This window comes from Cydia pomonella, chromosome 27, assembly GCF_033807575.1.
Source record: "Cydia pomonella isolate Wapato2018A chromosome 27, ilCydPomo1, whole genome shotgun sequence".
In the NCBI taxonomy this organism is placed as follows: Eukaryota; Metazoa; Arthropoda; class Insecta; order Lepidoptera; family Tortricidae; genus Cydia; species Cydia pomonella.
Window position 1 is genome coordinate 1,877,732 of NC_084729.1, and position 21,997 is coordinate 1,899,728.

At 37.7% G+C, this 21,997-nt stretch overlaps 2 protein-coding genes and 1 long non-coding RNA gene across 4 annotated transcripts in view; 1 reads left to right on the plus strand and 2 right to left on the minus strand.

Annotated features, from left to right (window-relative positions):
• Position 1: 1 nt before the first annotated feature.
• On the plus strand, positions 2-13,547 carry LOC133532721 (gastrula zinc finger protein XlCGF26.1-like). Of its 2 annotated transcripts, XM_061871496.1 has the most exons (11): positions 2-216; positions 387-494; positions 1,045-1,458; positions 3,510-3,656; positions 3,930-4,132; positions 4,735-4,848; positions 7,015-7,161; positions 7,502-7,555; positions 8,195-8,306; positions 10,719-10,823; positions 12,944-13,547. In XM_061871496.1, the coding sequence occupies exons 1-11, from the start codon at positions 103-105 to the stop codon at positions 13,070-13,072; spliced, it is 1,647 nt and encodes a 548-aa protein (XP_061727480.1). In that variant the 5' UTR covers positions 2-102; the 3' UTR covers positions 13,073-13,547. The 2 variants fall into 2 exon arrangements, with proteins under 2 accessions (XP_061727480.1, XP_061727481.1); XM_061871497.1 differs by lacking the exon at positions 7,502-7,555 and having other exon boundaries at positions 12,944-13,180.
• Positions 9,152-21,997, minus strand: part of LOC133532729 (uncharacterized) — a 227,304-nt gene continuing 214,458 nt past the window's right edge. Inside the window, exon 2 of the long non-coding RNA XR_009801744.1 lies at positions 9,152-10,677. This is a non-coding gene — a long non-coding RNA (uncharacterized LOC133532729). The remainder of the gene's footprint in view (positions 10,678-21,997) is intronic.
• LOC133532724 (zinc finger protein 253-like) lies at positions 14,340-21,579 on the minus strand. The gene is made up of 2 exons (XM_061871505.1): positions 21,388-21,579; positions 14,340-17,114 (listed from the first exon to the last, which is right to left on the minus strand). The coding sequence occupies exon 2, from the start codon at positions 17,103-17,105 to the stop codon at positions 16,122-16,124; it is 984 nt and encodes a 327-aa protein (XP_061727489.1). The 5' UTR covers positions 17,106-17,114; positions 21,388-21,579; the 3' UTR covers positions 14,340-16,121.

Here is a 21,997-nt window from a genome sequence, read left to right on the forward strand (position 1 = left end):
CGCTGCCATCTTGGATTCACATTTGACAGCTTGGTTGTCAGAGAGCCAACAGTGAAGATTGTACTTCATCAAATATTATTATAATTATTTAAATAGTTAAGAATGGGATCGAAAAAGTGTTGTCATGGGTGTCTTTCTGTTGGACGACGGTTAGATATAATTGAGGAGCACACAAAACTATACAATCGACTGCTGTTGAAGAAATCAGACCATACAGTAAGTAATATCCACTTATTATTAAAAATTACGTAAAAAACCAATACTCGACTGCAAACAGTAATGCTGTAACATTTATCATTTTGTCGTTTTACACACTGTTCACCTGTACAAAATAATTTTAGACTGGGATCCGAGATTTGTATTTCATAAGTCATCTACCATTTCAGTCCAAGAAGCTGATGATGTGTTGGGAATGCCACCAGATCTTGAAAAACATCCAAACATTCCGTATGAAGATAACACAAGCACAGAAACTTCTAAGCAATAAATCTTTGGTGAGAGCAACATTACCTGATTACATAACACAAGTTTAACAAAAACTGTCATTTTGATTTCGTTTCGTTTTTTTTTTTATGTATACCCTCCTTTCTGCTTCCGATTCTTGAGTACCAACTCTGGATGCTAGTGCACTTCTACTTTACTGGTACCCTTTATAGGGCAGTGGTATCAAAAATACCACATATAACATCATCTTTTTATATGTTTGTCTTGTACAGAATTTTTAGTAATATAGATTGGCAATGATGACTGGACTGGCCTAGTGGGTAGTGACGATGCCTATGAAGCCGGTGGTCCTGGGTTCGAATACCAAGGGACATTCTTACACAAATTGACTAAGTACCATGGTAAACTCAAGGCTTGCATTATGGGTACTGAGACAACAATATATATAATATACAAATACTTCAATACATAGAAAACATCCATGATGCAGGAAAAAATATCTGGGCTCATTACACAAATAAATGTCCTTACTGGATTACAAACCCAGGACCATCGGCTTCATAGACTTAAATTTAAATAATACTTTCTACACATTTACAGCCACAACACTCACTGTCAAACCTAACTTCATCAAAGAAAATTAATGATTACCACGTAATAATATATGAAGACGAAAAAGATAATATTCCTCCAGCAACTGAAATAGAAGTGCCTGCTGTAAAGCAGGAGCTTAGTGAAGATTTATTTAATGATCTTAAAATAAAAAATAATGATATATATGATATAAAATTGGATGCAATCAAAGAGGAATTTAAAAATGAAACTGATGGCTTTGAAAGTGCTGATAATCATGATATAACAGAATTAGATGAAGTATTACTTCCTATTGATTTGCTGGAGAAAAATCCAAAGAAAGGGGTGAAACATGTAAGGAAGAAACGGGCAGAGTTGAAGCAGAAATATAGAACCATTATTTTGGATGATATTCCGGATAAGCGGAATTATTATGATAGAGTAAGTATAGCAATAGTTATTTCTTTCACAAGGCGGCAAAGTTGTTGTTTAACCACTCATGCTAATATTGATATCCGAGCAAGCGAACGATTCTATAATTGAACCACAAGCTTAGCGAGGGGCTCTAGAAGTGGAATGTTGATAGTTGCTAGGGTTTCAAGGCACGAGGTTTAACAAACTTTGCCTCCGAGTGAAACACACTTTACTTTAACTTTGCTCCACATGTGGATAAAATGCAACTTTCGTATTAGATATTGAACAATCAAGAGGGCCTTTACCGGATGGTGTAGTGAAAAATATATTTTAGTAATATAGTTTGATTGCTTGATGACATAAACATATATAAAACACTACAGCATGTTCTTATACATAAAAAAACTGGCGCATGCGGATTTGTTTATATATCTACATACCTATATTAAGGATAACGAATATGGGCTGCGATAAGATGCAACCCAAGTTTGTGTTCCGTAAGAATTTTGAAGTTAAAGTTCCAACAAGGGCTGAATGGACCGAAGGTCTTCAAGCACCAAATTCGGATGAAAACGACATCATATGGTACACAGACGGGTCCAAGACAGTATCTGGTACGGGGGCAGGCATTTATGCAAATGACTTTAGTTGTAGCATAAGCATGGGTAATTACGCTACTGTCTTCCAAGCCGAGACGTACGCTATAATTGCCTGTGTGCATGAGAATATAGTTAGGCAAACCCAAGGGAAGAATATCTATATACTCAGTGACAGTCAGGCTGCACTCAAGGCGCTCAGGGCGCCCAGAGTGGACTCTAGACTGGTGTACAATGGTGTCCAAGCTCTGAACGAGCTTGGAAGACAAAATAGAGTGCAACTGGTATGGATTCCAGGGCACGAGGGATGCAATGAAAATGCAGATGAACTTGCCAGAGCCGGATCCGCAAGTAACCACATAGGTCCGGAACCATTCGTGGGGCTCTCACAGGGAACCATTATAACGGCTATTAAAAACCACACTAGGACGAGACACCAAAAAGAATGGGACAGTCTGACGGGTCTAAAGCACTCAAAGCTCTTCATACAAGAAGTAGACTCCGGTTGGAGCAAAAAGCTATGGAAACTTAGCAGGAGACAACTCCAAATTATAACAGGGGTGTTTACGGGCCATTATGGGGTCAAAGGGGTTTTGGCCAGGATGGGACACTCTGACAACACCGATTGTCGAATGTGTGGTGAAGAGGAAGAGACAGTAACACACCTAATGTGTGAATGTCACGCCCTCGCCAGACAAAGAATGAAAGACTTTGGAGCAGGCTATCTGGAACCAAAGGAATTCAAAAGGCTACCCATAAGCACCATCATCCGACACATGGAAATGGTCAAAAAGGCTCTTGAGTAGCTAATGGGTCTTTCCTTAGGGGGCAACTACACAAAAGATCCCTATGGGTCGAAGTGTATCCGCAAGGGCCCCCGGTTATTAGAAGATAAGATACATACCTATATCTTTTGTGTTATTTTAATAACACAGCTAGAATGTAGATAGTGAATCACAAATTTATTATGAGGAGTATAAAACCAGTATTAAAAAAAGCAAAATCGTCAAAAAAATCAGAGTTTCATGATGTATAAAAAAAATCAGATTACTAGTAACTTTTACCTAAATAGATAGAGTCAAGTCCATTTAGCACTCAAATAGGGAATATTACGAGAAACTGCGTAGGGGGCGCCACTACCACAATCCATTATAATCTGAGGGTCTACCGCGAAAACAGAAAATCGAAATTTCGTTATCTAACCTCTCTATCACTCTTGCGTATTCGAGCGATAAAGAGGTAAATAACAAAATTTCGATTTTCGCTTTTCCCGGTAGGCCCTTTGTAAACAAACCGCCTTGATGCATCAATGTCATATTTTATTATCTGTGAAAACTTGTCAAAAACGGTTTAAGGCACAGTATGTGTAAGTCACTCTATGGTTTACGAAAGGTGCTAGTGCTGCACTCTGGCGGTAGAACATTGCAGTAATACCTACCTACAGCTAGCACAAAAAGTTGTATTTTTGTTAATGTATTTCAGGTCAAGATAGACCGGGAGACTGTGTTGCATTGGCTTGAGAAGCGAAAGAAACGCACAAGTACCAAGAAATTCCAATGTCAACAATGTTACGCTGGATTCTCACAGCAGAAATTCTACGACCGTCACCTTTCCCTGTTACACGCTCAGGTAATAACACACTTTTACTAATATTGGGAATATTTGGGAAATAGAGAATACTTAACCAAGTGTGGAATAAACATGTGAGCGAAGCGCGGCCCATTAGCCTGTTGTGGGCCAATTAAGAGCCCATCAACTTGCTCACTAGCGCCACTGGAAAATAATTGTGATTAAGCCGATCCAACACTCATTTTAGCATACAATTAGATAACTGGAATTTCAGTATATAGATACTATATAAAAACGATTTTTTCTTTAATTATTTCTTTAAAAAAAATCCAGAAAAACAAATTGGAATGCGACATATGCGCCTGCCGTTTTAAAGACCGCCGCAGCCTGAAGCGTCACATCAACGAGCACTTCGTGCAGTATTCGTGCAAGATGTGCGGCCTGCAGTTCCGGTCACGGAGCCAGCTGTACGTGCACTTCGCGCACGGCCCGCACGGCAGGCAGATGGAGTGCAAGAAGTGCGGGGCGAGGTTCGAGTGAGTATCGTGTGTGTATACTACTGCAAGATGTGCGGTCAGCAGTATAAATAAAAAAAAAAAATAAATAAATAAATATTATAGGACATTATTACACAAATTTACTAAGTCCTACAGTAAGCTCAATAAGGCTTGTGTTGAGGGTACCTACTATAATAGTTATAAAATATAATGTTTTGAAAAGATGTGTCCCGCCGAGTTTCTTGCCGGTCCATGTTGGGATACCCTCCTACAATTTAGGAGGGATTTAAATCTCGGGTCAGAGGTGTAGGGTTAAAGCCAGCGTAGGTTTATTTGACGTTCATAAGCGCATTGTAATATGCCTACTTGGAAAATAAACTATCTTTATCATATATATTTACTTAAACATACTTACCGGCAAAATAATAACAAATGCTTATTGTAAATTGCAATCAGTGTCTGTCGCTCCTTTTGTGACATGAAATATGTAAATAAAATGAATATATTTTAAGTTCTCATTTTAAGTGAATTGTACAAATTCTTATGAGAATAAAGAATCTTTAAACCGATATATATATTCAGATACAGAGTACCTATAGGTCTCCTGTAGATTTTTTTCATAAGTATTCCTTTTTTTCTAGTTGCAATAAACCCCGAGATTTCTTTTCGCATTACCGCGCCATGCACGGGCACCCGCAGTGCGACCACTGCGGCATGCGCTGCACCACCAAGAGCAGGCTCGCTCACCACATACTGTAAGTTGCAATAAGCTAATTTCATTTAATTTCTTAATACATACACATAATACAGTATGTTTCAAGTTCAAGTGTTCTTTATTTGGCCAAGTAACAACAGAACGTTACATCTAGCATGTCAAAATACAGGTCATTGCTAAAACTAATCATGCAATTGTCATGATTTATTTATGTTTACATTTAAGATAGCAGTTAAATAATAATTATACCGTGACAACATTATTATGTTACCCCGATTAATACAGGGGTAGTTGGGAAAATAATATTATACTGAACACGATTTAACATTATGTCAAAACACGTATTATAAATATATCTAATTGCTCTAGGTAAGTATAAAATGGAGATGCCTCTTTAACTTTGCTCAACCCGTTACCATCAAGATGTCGTCTCTTTGACGTCCCCAATCCAAGTGTGCGAGTCTGTACTCGACTCCCTTTAGCTTCCGCTTACCCCTGTCACTTGCTAACTCCAGTATTGCCAGGGAAGTCATTAAACATTACCCATCACCCTGATATTAAACTTAGGTATTTTAAGAATGTTGCCAAGTAAAATTCATATTTGCATACACTATTCGGTGCAATTACTAAAAAATCATGACACACGGTAGTTTTAGCAGGTGGTGGGGACACGGTAAATGTTGGACAGGCTCGTTCACTTGGGTTGAGGCCGTCAAAGAGGAAGCATCGTAATGAACTGGTTAGGTCAGAGTACCTGCAAGTATCCCGATTGCTGTAGTAGTAATAGTTTAGGGTAACCATGCAATAAGAAGCACTATACAATGTCTTATTAGGTATGTAGGTAGACAAAATTATATAAATCAAAATATATTAAATGGTAAATGATCAAATACATCAATATAATATAGTATAAAAGCACCTACGCTTAGAATTATTTTACATAATAAAATCATAATTTTTCATTTTATCTGTAAATTCATTGATTGAGTAAAATGGATTTAATTGGAAGAAACGTTTAAGTTATTTTTAAATTGTATGCATGTTAAATTAGTAATGTGTAGAGGCAATAGATTGTAAAGGGTAACTTTTAGGGAGATACCTTGCTTAAATGTTTTAACTAGCTTGCTAGCTATGTAACAGAACGTAAGGCACAGCTAATCTGTGGAATGAACTGTCGCCTGCGGTATTTCCGGACCAATACGACAAAACATGGAATCATTGAAATATTAGATACTTTATTAGAGATGTATACAGTCTCTAAATGTCGAATTACAAAACAAAAAAACTATGAAAAAAAAAAAACAACAAATACTAAATTTGCTTAGAGATGTAAAAGTCTTAGAAGAAGTGTCAGAGATAAAATAAAATTAAAAAAAAACCGGGCAAGTGCAAGTCGGACTCGCGCACGAAGGGTTTCGTACCATTGTTTATAAACATGGCAAAAAATTATGATTGTTGTATGGGAGCCCCCCTTAAATATTTATTTTATTCGGTTTTTAGTATTTGTTGTTATAGCGGCGACAGAAATACATCATCTGTGAAAATTTCAACTGTCCAGCTATCACGGTTCATGAGATACAGCCTGGTGACAGACGGACGGACAGCGAAGTCTCAGTAATAGGGTCCCGTTTGATCCTTTGGGTACGGAACCCTAAAAACGATTTAAATTATCTTTAGAGATGTAAAATGTTCTCCGAGACTTGAATTCTTGTATAAATAATTAAAAGACAAGAAATCAAATCATACAAACAGACAAGAACCGAATGAACTGTCTCACGTTGATGCCACTCAAAAGTAAAGTAGTAACATATAGCCCGTGTAAGCTTAAACAGACCGCCAGACCGGTCTCCGCAAACGGCACCTGCTTTAGCACCGCAATTATTTTCTTGCGGTTTCAGTCTTACAAGTGCATGCGCATGCCGTTCTGAAACCGCAAAAAAAATCGCAGTGCGTTCTAAGCGTTAAATGAGAGTCTAGGGGAATCGTAAGGTTGCCAGAGCTCAACGAGGGTGCGGGGTGTTAGGGTCTGCAACGCGCATGTAACACCTCTGGAGTTACAGGTGTCCATAGGCTACGGTAACCGTTTACCATCTGGCAGGCCGTATGCTTGTTTGCCACCGAAGTATAAAAAAAAACACAAAATCCGACAAGAACCTTTCGAGACCTATTGCAATTAGCAGTTTTAATCTCATTCGTCTGATTCCAGTATCCGCCACTCGGAGTTCCGCTGCAAGCCCTGCGACATGGGCTTCAGCTCGTTCCACGCGCTGACCGTCCACAACAGACGCAAACACGTCGTCGACACCAGCGAACGGAACTACTGCGTCGAGTGCGACCTGCAGTTCACGAACAGGTGCATACACTACGGTACAGTAGGTTCACACGCACGACACACGCAGCCCTGCGACATGGGCTGAGCATTAACGAGCTGAACGTTAAGTTTTATGTGTTTTTATATAAGTACTAATATAAAGTTATTAAGGTTAACTAAGGAAACATGAATAACAACGTTTGGTCTGAAATAAACAAAAAATATTTTTCAATATTTATCTTTCTTGATCGTTACAGTGGCGCCATCTGAATTAACTTATATTTTGGAAAAATAAAGCAACATTTTATGAATAAGTTCTAGCCTATTATTGTGTATTCGTATAAGTATAATTCATAACAATATAGCGAAATTATCATTACAGTTTGTTATACAACGAACATGTGAAACGGAGCTCGAAACACCGCACTAAACCCAGGTAATTTCCACCACTTTATATGACGGTCGGTCAACAGGTGCTAAAGTTAGACCAAGATAAGTCTGCAACAATTTTGATAGCAAACGCAGTGCAAATGTTATTTATACGTCATAATTTCATAGATGAGTGGATTGTACCAAAAAAAAAGTCCAATTTACAATATAATACAATACAAATACTCTTTATTGCACACCTCAATACAGAAACGGTATAAATAATACAACACATAAAGAAGAGGTAAATAACAGGCGGTTTAACGCAAAAAAAAAGTTAATTATAAAAAAAAAATATTAACAGCATAAGGGTTTTAGAAACGGGTGATTTTATTTTCGATAATGTACGGAAGCTATATTAGTACGCAAAATATTAAGGTACAAAAATAATAAAACAAAAAGGTCCCAAATTTTTACGCAAAAATGCGTACTTTTTTAGTCTGTCACTATTATTTCTACGCCATTTTAGCATATTGTTAATAAAGTACGGTTTGGCCAAAAAGTACGGTTTTAGGCGGGGTACGTTTTTAGCTAGCACGCATGTTCAAGAGGTACGTAAAATTGTACTAAAAAGTGCGATCTGGCAACACTGCTGTTACCAATATACTTAAATATAAAAAAAAAACTTAACTATCCCTACTTTTAGAGTGCCGTGCCCTTCGTGCGACAAGACGTACAGCAAGCGTTGCTACATGATGAACCACTATAACCTGGAACACCTCAAAGAGAGCAAGTTCGTCTGCCCGGTCTGCGACAGGGTAAGATAAATAATGATATGATATGAACTTTAAAAAAAAATCGGTCAAGTGCGAGTCGGGCTCGCACAGAACCCTTCCTGTGCGTACTATTACCTATAGTAAAAACGGTCACCCATCCAAAGTACTGACCCCGCCCGACGTTGCTTAACTTCGGTGATTGGATGAGAACCTCGAGATTGGAAAGAAATATTTATTTTATTCTGTTTTTAGTATTTGTTGTTATAGCGGCAACAGAAATACGTCATCCGTAGAATTTTCAACTGGCTATATAACTATCACAGTTCATGACATACAGCCTGATGACAGACGGACGGACGGACAGCGGAGTCTCAGTAATAGGGTCCCGTTTGACCCTTTTGGTACGGAACCCTAAAAAGCATCTCGCACAAAACCAGATTCACATTTTCCTATTAAATATTTTATGTGATGTCTTACTAGGTTAAAATATATCTTGTCTCCATATTCATTCTATTTTTTTACCTGTGCTTATAATCTAATACCCTCATAATTCATTTACACGACTGCCGAAAGAATAGTACATTACGATACAAGTGCGAAAAATAGGAAATTCGAAACGAGTGGCGATAAATTAAAACACGACCGAAGGGAGTGTTTTAAATCGACACGAGTTGCGAATTACCTATTCGCACATGTATCGTACAACGTTTTACAGTACATATGGCCCTTTAAATGTTCGACACAGTAACGTAATATGCTACTTCTCGCACTAGTGCTATAAAGTAGCCCCATATGTACTGTAAAGGAATGTATTGCTTTCAGCGTTCATGTTTTTGTGAGTTTCTTTACTCCACCATAACTTCTAATTGCCTTAAGGTCGTGTCCTATATTCGATTTTATTCACAAATAAGCTTACAGTCTAATAAACCAAGGCGCTTATAAGCAATGATATTATAATTATTATACATGCTATGTCACACTTACACTATGAAAATTACATGTCAACCTTACAAAAACAAAAAGCAAATTCGATTATATAATATTAAGTATGTCAATAAAGTAAATAAATATGGATGATAATCAATTAAATTAAGTTAAATTCAAAAATTCATAAATGCCTTTAATAATTCCTCTGAATCCCTATCTGAATGACCTTGTGCGTCCTAATTCCCTTGACCCCCCCTTCCTCGTTCTTCACCTTGACAACTTAAATTTGCACAAGCAAACAAATTATTGCGTCCTTAATATTCGCTCACTTAAAACTCACTTTTTTTTTTTATAAACAGTGTGAAAGGTCCTATCACTCAAAAATCTCAAGTCAAAATCGGACGATCAATTCACAGAAAATAAATTGCGCGCGCATCGCGCTGAGTGCCACAGGTTCCCCGTCCGACGGCCGCGCAGCGCGCAGACATTCCGCGTTAGGCCAATGCACGAGCTTGAATAGGGAGTGTTACTGCAATGTTCTGCCGCCAGAGAGCAGCACTATCACATCACATAAACCATAGAGTAACTTATACATACTGTGCCTTAAACTGTTTTTTGAGAAGATTTTACTATAACATTGATACATCAAAGCGGTTTGTTTAAAGTAACCTATCGCGAAATTTCATTATCTGGGCTCTTTATCACTCGAATATGCTAGAGTGATAGAGAGACAGATAACGATATTTAGATTTTCGTGTTTCGTGGTAAGCCCTTAGAATGTGGTAGTGGCGTGCTCTACTCAGAGTTTTGCGTAATATCCCCTATAGTATCGATTTCTCAAAAACTATTCATATAATTGAAAAATCTGTTGAGGCAATTTAAGAGTACGTAATTATTGACTATTGGTTAAAGTTTCATGTATAAGCGTTGCATGATAAGGGGGTTTATACGGATTTTAACTCGAGAAAATAAATAAATAAATATTATAGGACATCATTACACAAATTGACTAATTCCCACAGTAAGCTCAATAAGGCTTGTGTTGAGGGTACTTAGACAACGATATATATAATATATAAATATTTATTAATACTTAAATACATAGAAAACACCCAAAAAAAAAGGGTTCACAGAAAAAATATTTTGTTGTGATACTGTGTTTTTTGAAATATCAGTAGACATAATTAAAGAACAATCACCAAGCTAAAATATTGTGTGAAGAAGTTAATTCTTTATACAACGTTCAAGCTTGCTATATCGACGTAAAAACATCGAATTTGGCCTGGTAGCCCCTTAACGGATTTAGAGATATGACGTCATCCCGAGTAGCATAGGCTATGTGAGGCTTTATTATTTCATCGATTCCATATTTGTAATTGTTTTTTTTATTTAATTTTTATTGTTTGTAAAACTGGACATGTAAAAGTGCCCCTGTGGCCTACTTGCTGAATAAATGTTTGATATTTGACGTCATGATAATTATTAGCTTTTCAGTTCACTTTTCTAACGCAGTCTTATTTTTTCCAGAGATTCTTGAACGGGTTCCGATTGCGGTACCACGTGAAGTACTTTCACGAGAAGGCCCCCAAGCCCAAGAACCACATGTGCACCTACTGCGGCAGGGGATTCAACGTACGTACACTTAAATATTAGTCTGCGAACTGAGCACAACGCGCGATAGAGAGGCAGATAACGACATTTCGATTTTGTCCTTTGTCTGCTCCTCGATCGACCAAAAACTAACTAAAGATATTCATTGATAGTGCAAGCTGCTCAAATTCCTCGATGCCAGTACTTAAGAATATAAATCAAAGAGATTTTCCGAAAACGGTTAAATTTTCAAACCGTTATCAGGTGGGGCAGAGCAGTGTTGTCACATCTACCAACTTTTGGGTAGATCTACCTATTTTGCATGCGTTCTACCTATCTACCTCCCTCGGCCTGAAATCTCCCTATTTTTCAAAATGGTACAATTGTAAGTAATTCTCAATACATGTGACGGAACATTACTTAATTTCTAACTAATTTAGATTCGATGTAATGAAAACTTGCCAAAGAAACAGATTATACAAGCAGATTCATTATCTACAAACAATGGAAATCCTCATTTTTGTTTCGATTTATTTAATAAACACGTGTACTAACATCACAATATTAAAGACTAATAAATAATTTGAAAAATTTTATACACATTTTTAATCATAAAAATGTACATCTACCTGTTTTTCATTTTAAAACCACCCATTCCTACCTATTTTTGCACCCTGTTCTACCTCTTCGGCAAAATTGTATGTGACAACACTGGGGCAGAGGGCGTCCACAGTGCGCCGCCATCTTGTTCTGTCTTGGGCTGCATGCCTGCCTCAGGCCATGATAGCCTGATTGCTGTCAACTTGGATGCCACTGAGCTTTAATTTCGGTTTCGTTCGTAAAACCGTTATTTTTAAACCGGGTTTTAGGAGAACATTTCCAAAAAGTTCTTGTCAGATTAACCGGCTTAGAACAATAAAACCGTTTTCTTTGGAACGTTCGCGTTCTCATGAAACCGAAATAAACCGGTATTTATCACTATTTTCAAAACCTGTTCCGAGCCTTGATATAAATATCTAAGTCCAAGATTTATGTGTTAAGGCGAAGGGTAGGGCAAGCTCTTTCCATACAAACTTTGTGCGCGTTTTTCTTCGTTTATGTTTGCGCTACAGTTATTATTTTTTGTAAATATGCTTATTTTTCTGTTAGCTAGGGCTTGATGTATTTTTTTTTTTTTTTTGTATTTTTGTATTTTTTTTTTAATAAAGGTAAATGTCTACATCAAGTTCTGCGTATATCCAATATATACAAGCAAAAAATTAAATTAAATGCTATAGTAAAACTAGCGAATAAAACTTGCACAAGGTTTGTATGGAGAATGCCTAGCCTTACCCTGCGCCTTAAGTTTAATTGCTTAAAGTTAAGATCCGGGAGACCTCGTCGGCGATGGCGGAATAACTTGGAGTCGTTTTTGAGTGGCCGGCTAGATATAGCACTAAACAGAGATGAATGGAAAAATAGGGGGGGAGGCCTTTGCCCAGCAGTGGGAATGGGCCCTAGATAATAATAAAAAACAACGAGTTGCACTCCGGGAGTGCCGGCAGTAGTGAAAACTTGAATATTAACGTTGTGCATTTTTGATATTCTGGAATGGTTAGGGAATAATTTTGCACGAATTGCTTTAATTATCAGTATAACACAAACTCACACGCACATTCGCGCAAGCGTCCTGCGCCTAAACGAAACGCAGGCATACATTTTCGCCGCGCGGTAGAAAGAGAGGGGGATACTTCCTCTCCTACGCCGCGCCGGGGGTCTACTGGCTTCAAAGACATTGTAACAGTTTTTCAATCAGGTCACGTGTCCGTCTTACGAATTTTCAATCTCACGAATCTGCCGGTCACGTGACCTGTCGCGAGTTTAACATTTTGTCCCTATCACAAAAAGTGCACAGCGCCGCTATAGTACATTACGATACAAGTGCGAAAAATAGGAAATTCGAAACGAGTGGCGATAAATTAAAACACGACCGAAGGGAGTGTTTTAAATTGACACGAGTTGCGAATTACCTATTCGCACATGTATCGTACAACGTTTTACAGTACATATGGCCCTTTAAATGTTCGACACAGTAACGTAATATGCTACTTCTCGCACTAGTGCTATAAAGTAGCCCCATATGTACTGTAAAAGAAGTTTTCACTTCAATAAGTTAATTGCAGACCCGTCGTATTCTGGACAACCACATCCGCACACACACGGGCGAGCGTCCGTTCGCGTGCGCGCGCTGCCCCGCCGCCTTCGCGCAGGCCACCGCGCTCAACACGCACGTGCGCTCTGCGCACAAGTGAACACGACAGAAAATATTTATTTGGCATTAAGGCCGCCATTTGTAATACATTGTTATATACAGGGCCCGTACTTTTCAGAAAAATGACGTCACGCTACATAGAGTATGATTCCAATTAATATTTTCGTAAGAATTAATCATTTATCGACCTCTTTAGGTAAGTTATACATATACTTGACAATCAGTACAGAAACGTCTGACTTTCATTTTATTGTCACTCAAATAAATAATAGATTATTAATTTATTAAATAATACATATTTTTGATTTTTAACAGCGTAACAAGCTTTTATTCTCGTAACAAGTATTTATTTTGATACCCGTCAATAAGTAAGTTATCTAAATTTGTAGTATTGTAAAATAACTCCCTGTATGTTAAATTACGTCATTTTTGCGTCAACGGCATGAAAAGTACGGGCCCTGGTTATATACATATTGAAATAAAGTTTAATTAATAAATAATTATTTAATACAAAATATACCTTTTTAAATTTTGGTAGTCATATCCCTTATCCGCCCTACGACATTTAGGATGGCCAACAGGACGGCGTCCAGCTAAATGGCGGACTGTTGTGTTGGAGGCTAAGACTCTTTTGGGTCATCGCGCCAACAAAGTACTAGATTCAGACCAAGATAAGTTGTCAGCGATTTTGACAGCCCAGCCTGTGCAAGTGTTAAGTAAACGTCATAATTTCATAGAATTTTGACGTTTAAAAGTTGCAGGCTGCCAACTTATCTTGGTCTGACTATATTTACCTACTGCAAGTACTGCAGTGTGTAATGAATGGATAATCAAAGAAACAGGTGAATGATAGAGCGAGACGGAAGTAAATATTGGGTGTGGTATGCAAAATAAAACTAACTTTAAATAATCTTCAGTGAATTTTGTTCATCCTTTGAAACACCTGCGTGTCATGAATAGCTGCGTCCATAGAGCCAAGAACACAGATTGTTTTAACCCTTTTAACGCCAAGAACCCCTTGCTTGAAGCTTTTAACCTTTTGACCGCCAAAGACGTCATATGACGCACGCGGCTACAGCCCAATATCAACCTTCATGCGTACCGACAAGCTTCAAAATTACGCGCCGCGTGCGATAGGCGTGGCGTTCAAAATGTTAACGCCTTTTAAGTTGTTCCGGGATAAGATCAGTAACCCAGGGGTACTGGCCACGGTGAGCCGGTGCGCGCCCTCGCCGCCGCCAGCCGAGCCGCGCGCGCACCGGCCTCCTGCGCGAGGCTCCGTGGACGAGAGCCACCAGCACGCTCAATCATTTCACTTTGTTTTTAACATGTTATAGTCCTTAGAATTAATTATATTTATGCACCTAGGCTAATATTTGCTACACTATCGCATTGGGCAACTGTCATGATAGCTGTAACGTTATTGAAAAAAAAAGTTCGTTTTTATTAATCTTGCCCAGAGCGCCAAGGACAATAGGGGTTATAATTATGACGTATGCTGTCAAAGTAACCTTCACACTTTCAAGTAAGGTTTATATTAGCTCGCTTTCCCCGGGACCTTGGCGTTGGCGAGTCAGTGACGTTTTTGTTGACTACTAGATATAGCACGTATGTACCTCAGAACAAATGTATGGAAACAACGTTGTTTTCATTAATATATGTTTCTAATATTAGATATTGGTAACAATAAACTTACATTAGGCAATCCCAAAAGATTAAAAAAAAACCCTAACTATTAATACAAAAAAAGTTACATACCTATTACCCTTTTTTTGCCTTTTTATCAAAACTGGATTGTGATCAGAATTTGAGATTTCTATTATCATATTACTATTTTGTTTTCTAAAAAAAGCACTGGTGGCCTTGGGGCAAGAGCGGTGCGACTTGCAATCCGGAGGTCGCGAGTTCAAAACTCGCCTCGTACCAATTTTCGGAACTAATGTACGAAATATCATTTAATATTAACCAGTCGCTTTCGGTGAAGGAAAACGTCGTAACGAAACCGGACTAAACCCAATACGGCCTAGTTTACCCTCTGGGCTGGAAGGTCAGATCACAGTCGCTTTCGTCAAAACTAGTGCCTAAGCCAATTTTTGGGATTAGTTACCAAGCGGACCCCAGGCTCTCATGAGCCGCAGCAAAATGCCAGGACAACGTGAGGAAGATGATGACTATTTTATTTTCAAACTAGCAATCCGCCCCGGATTCCCACGGGTAAACCTTGACAAATTATACTCCTAAACCTTCCCCAAGAATCCAGGTTACACCGGCGTGGATCATCTTGTCTCCTAAAGTTATCCGATCGCGTGAATTCTTTTTCACATATTTCGCAGGTATAAGGCTTTTCTCCAGTGTGCGTTAGTTCATGCTGTTTTCTAACCTAACCTAAACCTTTCTAAAGAATCACTCTATTCATAGGTGAAAATAGCATAAAAATCGGTTCAGTAGTTTTCGAGTTTATCGACAGACGCGGCGGGGGACTTTAATTTGTAAGATGTAGTGATTGTCAATGAGTAGTATGCAAAACCATCGCATGAAAATCACATTTACTGTACAATTAGAAACAAATTATTTTTTGAAAATATTTTAATTTGTGTTATTTCAAGTAGAAACACTCTCTTCTTCTTCGCGTTGTCCCGGCATTTGCCACGGCTCATGGGAGCCTGGGGTCCGCTTGACAACTAATCCCAAGATTTGGCGTAGGCACTAGTTTTTACGAAAGCGACTGCCATCAGACCTTCCAACCCAGAGGATAAACTAGGCCTTGTTGGGATTAGTCCGGTTTCCTCACGATGTTTTCCTTCACCGAAAAGCACAAACACTACTAAGCCCTAAGGAAGTGTCAGAAACCCAAATTCGACCCATGCCGCCGTGACCCGGGTGGCCGTGAGGTACAGGCACCTGCCGCGATAGCAGAGGGACGCTGGTTCGATTCCAGCCCTGAGCACTGGAGGCCTTAGTCACTTTTCCTTCGTATATGACATTTATTTCATAATGTAATTAAGATATATTCGGTAGATATCTAGGTCTTAAACCTTAGTTGTCGGTAATATATCTTATGCAATAGATATATTACCGAAAACTAAGGTTTAAGACTTGTGTGTCTGTTTGTGCTTATTTAATTGTCTAGAGGACATGAATCTTTCCGGACACTTTTTGCAGGAATATGGGGTTACACCAGCGTGGATCATCTTATGTCTCCTATATTTATCCGATCGCGTGAATTCTTTTTCACATATTTCGCAGGCATAAAGCTTTTCTCCAGTGTGCGTTATTTCATGCTGTTTTAATTGAGCGGATGTTTGAAATTTTCTTGAACATATAATGCACTGGTGACGCTTTACCCCAGCGTGAATTTGTTCGTGTACCTTCAAGTTGCTTCCACTTGTGAACCCTCTTTTACATGTTTTACAAGTGTAAGGCTTCTCCCCGGTGTGACTTAGAACATGTGTCTTTAAATTATATGATCTAGAAAACTGTTTTTGGCATATTACACAAGAGTATGGTTTCATTTTATTATGTACCCGAGTATGTTCATTTAAGTCACTTGATGAAGAAAACTTTTTTTGACATTCTGTACAGGTGTGAGTCTTTTCTCCTGTATGGGTTAACTTATGTTTCGTTAAATGAGCTGATTGCTTGAATGTTTTTTGACATATTTCACAGGCGAAAGGCTTTTCTCCAGTGTGACCTCTTTCATGAATCGTTAACTGACTTCTTGTCATGAATGTTTTTTGGCATATTACGCACGAGTAAGGCCTTAGGCCCGTGTGAACTCTGTTATGTACTTGTAAGCTCCCCGCAGACGTGAATTTCTTATTACATATTTCACAGGAGTGAGGTTTCTCGCCAGTATGAACAAGTACATGTGCTCTTAAGTGACTCGATTGTGCAAACTGTTTTTGGCATATTACACAGACATGCGGCTTTTCTCCGGTGTGACTTCTTTTATGTACCTTTAATGTGTTTGATCTTGTAAATGCTTTCTCACATAGTAGACAAACGTATTTTTTTGGTTTTATACCCCCCACCCCCCGTGGCGCTGCCTCTGTCACTCCTTGCCCGTTCTCCATTAAAGGCTCCTGGAAATAATATGTTTCAATTAAAAAACAAATGTAGGTAAATAAATAAATATTATAAACTAACTAACTGCTTTGGCTCAGAGATCCAAAAAGAATCTTGGCCTTCGAAACGAGAGAACGCCACCTGTCCCGATCCAGCGCGGTTTCCTGCCATAAATATTATAGGACATTTTTTTTTAGTTTAAGTATTCACTATTAATTTTTTAAACAAGGTTTAACATAATAAGACACTATTGAAAACCTGAAGGGTTTATGTAATAGTTGGCGAGATCGCGCGGACCGATCCGCGTTTGCTTAATACTATTATTACAAACTTTGTTATATTTTCCTGTCGAAGCTGTTATTAAACATGTGTCAAGTACCCAATTAAAATAAATGAAAATTAGACATGTTTCCGTTATTTTTTTCCATCGAGCCAACTTTAATCTAACGGTTGTTTTCAGAGCATGTCCTCGCAAATAATAGTCTAGTTTCCGTGTCAAATTTTAATGACTTATAATCTAAGAACCACAGTAAGCTCAATAAGGCTTGTGTTGTAAGTACTGAGACAACGATATATATATAAATGCTTAAATACAGCAAACTATTGCGTCATCAATAGAAGAAAAATTATTGCCGACTAAGCAGGAAACCGAAAACTTGAAACTTGAGAATAACAGGCTAAAATCAAAAATAAAAAACTTGGAAATACCTTATATTGGTAACAGATAACCCTTCAGAGCTGAAAACTATGTTAGAAGATTTAGACACACAAAGCAAACTGGTAGGCCTTTCCATATGTCAAAAACAAAATTAACCTTTTGACCGCCAAAGACGTCAAATGACGCGGGCTACAGCCTTCATGCGTACCGACAAGGTTCACGATTACGCGCCGCGTGCGATAAGCGTGGCGCTCAAAAGGTTAATGACGAACAGTACTAAAAAGCAAATTATAGTGAATGGAAAGGAAATAGACTATGTCAATGAATATGTATACCTTGGGCAGATAATGTCACCTGAAGACCAGACGGATAAGGAACTCGAGAAAATAACCACAAATGCATGGAGAAAGTTTTGGTATTTGAAAGAAGTATTTAAGGCAAAAGAAATACCAACAAGACAGAAATTTAAAGTTTTCAATAATAACTTATGGTTGCCAAACTTGGGACTTACAAAAAAGCAGCATCAAAAACTTAATGTGTGTCAAAACCATATGGAAAGGAGCATACTCAATATAAAACTTAGAGACAGAGTCAAATTTGTCCATAATCAAGGAAAAATCAAAAACAAAAACAATAACTAAAATAATAAAAGAACAAAAATGGCGCTGGACAGGCCACATGATGAGAGGAAACATAAATAAGTGGACAAAGGACCTTGTAGAGTGGTGCCCTAGATATAATAAAAGAAAGAGTGGTCCACAAAAGTTTAGATGGTCGGATGATTTGAGTAGAATAGGAGGAGGTAAATGGATGCAAACAGCAAAGGAAAGAAATATATGGAAAGAAATGGAGGAGACCTACGTCAAAGGACGAGTTGAAGTCAAAGCTGTGAAACCAAATTCATGTCATTATTATAACCGAAAACTTCAATAATAAAGGCTATTTACATTACATAGAAAACATCCATGGTTCAGGAACAAATATCCGTGCTCATCACATAAATAAATGCCCTTACCAGGATTTGAACCCAGGATCATCGGCTTCATAGGCAGGGATAGTAAGTAGGTACATTCATATCCAGAATAATTGAAAGAGATTTACGTTTTTTATTTAGACTTTAAGATATTTATAATTCATCATGAACCTTGTTGGAATGCAAAAAGGTTGATATTTGGTTGTAGCTGTGCGCGTCACTTGACGTTATTGACGGGCAAAGGGTTACAACATGATCTCAAAAGTAACATTAATAAACCCCTTTAATAAGTAATGCAGTTATCTCATGAAAATTAAAAACACCACTGCAAACATTCGTTTATGTGATATTAGATTAGATGATTTATTTCATGAAAAACAATTAGATAATAATTCACATTCAGGGGACCCGCATTAGGACCGGCGCTGCCCAGGGATCGGAACCGGTTTTTTGCAAAAACATCGAAATAACCATATATTTCGGTTTATTTTATACTCTAAATGTAGGACTCAGTTGTGTTTTCAGATAACGACTTCGTATTATTAGATTGCCTAATTAGAAATGAAGTAATTAACAAAGAACGAAAAAATACCGTTTTCGTTCCCATACAAAAAATACCGGTTTCCGATCCCTGGCGCTGCCGCTGACCAGGCCCAAGTACTCAAGCGCCGCAAATACTCGACGTTGCTCGACGACTATAAGTTTGCGGCGCTCGTGGTTGAGACTTTGGGTCCCTGGTCACCCGACATGAAAATATTCATGGGAGCACTGTCGGCGCAGCTGGTCTACACCACAGGGAAGTTTCGGTGTTGGCTAAATAAAAAAACTTGTTACAATATAAAAGAATATTTTTATGTTCGCTCCTAAATAATAATACTAATAAAATTCTGTATTGCACACTACATAAAAAACAGATATAGAAATTGATAAAATATACACATTGGTAGGTAACAACAGGCGGACTTATCGCTAAACAGCGATCTCTTCTAGACAACCTTCAGATAGTGAGATGACGAACGAAGCGAAGTTACCGGTGGTGCAAAAAAAATAAAAATAAAGAAAAAGTAGTCAAAATACAATATAATACATATACTACACATATAAAGTTAAGATAGACTACATTTATTACTATATACAAAAAATATATACATATATATATACAAAAATAATAAATGTAAATTGTTATTTTTTAATACCAGTATTTTGCCTAATGTTTTGCAAATTGTATGTTACTATTATCTACTGTTTTATTTTTGAATGTTTTAATAGTTTTAAGCTTGGCATGTTTTATTTATTTCACGTTTTATGTCAACATCATCAATATGATCATTTAAAAATCTAAATATAGTATGATAACAATATTTTAACTTATTTAAATATGTTTTACCTTGACATTTTCATGTTCTATGTGTGTATATTATAATGTTTCTAGATATATGTATAAAGTTTTGCATGATATAGTGGTGAATTATGTTGAACTACCAAATTATGTCCACCATTTGCAATGTACCGTAATTCTAGCAAATAAAAAACTATGACTATGACTATCATTATGCGTGACAGAGACGGAAATACAATACGAAGTTACTGTATTTCCATTAAACGGACTTAAAGGCAAGATCAGATGTTCAAGAAGTTTGCCGGCCCCTATACACCATGTTATTTTATTTCCCGTTATATTCAAGGGTGCATTCCTGAGCTTAAATTAAGTTACTTTCTCAAAGATATCTCAACTCCATTTTGAATTACTTGGTTGGGTTAAATGTAATGTCCATGTTACAACAACGCTTTATAATAAAAATACTTTTTACAAAAATAAACAAAAAATATATCAAAACAAAATAAAAATTTTAATTAACTATGCTATTTAGTTTCCTTTAAAGGACTTACCCATATCCTGAAGATGACAGAATTAAAAAAAAAGGTATTAAACCATCACACAACACAGATTCGCAGATCTAACTAGGGTTGCCAACCGTCCCGCAATACGCGGGACGTCCCGATTCTGGAGCCCTAAAGTATGCGTCCCGCAAAAGGTCCGTGCGGGACGCCGATTGTCCCGTTTTCTGGCTAGACTAGATTATAAGCAATGAAACGGAGGTTGCACTAGCGTGTGACTTTAATTTGAAGTCTTCAGGGATTGAACCGATCTATATTAACCAATTTTCTTTAATGTATATGTCATAAAATGTATAGTATATGCTAGTGTGCTATAAATGTTTAGAAAGTTACCTTGGTTGAATTTTTCATGCCTTTCAAGACGTTGACGGCAAATAGGTATACCATTTCCCAGTTAGGCCGGGTGAAGGAGTCCTGCATTGTAGGTATACCATTTCCCAGTTAGGCCGGGTGAAGGAGTCCTGCATTGTATACCCAAGTCCCGCAAATTGATCGCAAATGTACCGCAAAACTGTGCATTTAGGTTGGCAACCCTAGATCTAACCTAAACCTAATTTAACCTTTCATATGTGATCGTGAGTTCAAACCGCGGTCGTGCCGGATTCAAGAATAAAACTCGTTCACGACAAAAAGTTCACTAATAATTTGTTCTTATCTTACACAGATAAGTCGATTGCGTTATCCCTGCTTAACCTTACCTATCTGTAATATGAAATACGGAATAATTTTTTTAAGTGTTTTTATGTGTTGTTCAACTCACCAAAGCGTGCTGTGACCAATTAAATCGCTGTCCTTACTTAATGGGATCTGTCCTGTCTCCAAAATCTACATACAAAGTGTATCTGGTACTACCACATCATCGACATACATCGTTTACAGAAGTTTCAGTACCTTGCGAACTTATACCGAAATAGTAACCTTATTCTGAATAACAAACGATTTTTTTTTTATTTCTTCGTCCATTTGGACAGGCTAAAGCTCTAAGCCATACTGCCTTACAAACGAATAAACGATGAAACGATGTCACGCGGTTAACGAAGTGCCAATTACATCCACACTTTATCAGACCCGATTTCGGGCCCGAGAAAGAGTATTTTTCCGTTTCACCAAATATCAGCACATGATTTACAATATTAAAATTATAAACGGAAAAAAAAAAACAAAAAATTTGAAATTTAAAACAAAAATGGTTCATATGTGAAACGGAAAACGATTATCAGGCCTGAAATCGAGACCGATTTCGGGCCCAAAATCGAAAAGGGTAGATGTAATTGGCGCTATAGGTCCCAATTACATTCACACTTTATCAGGCTTGATATCAGACCCGATTTCGAGCCCGAGAAAGAGAATTTTGCCGTTTCACCAAATAT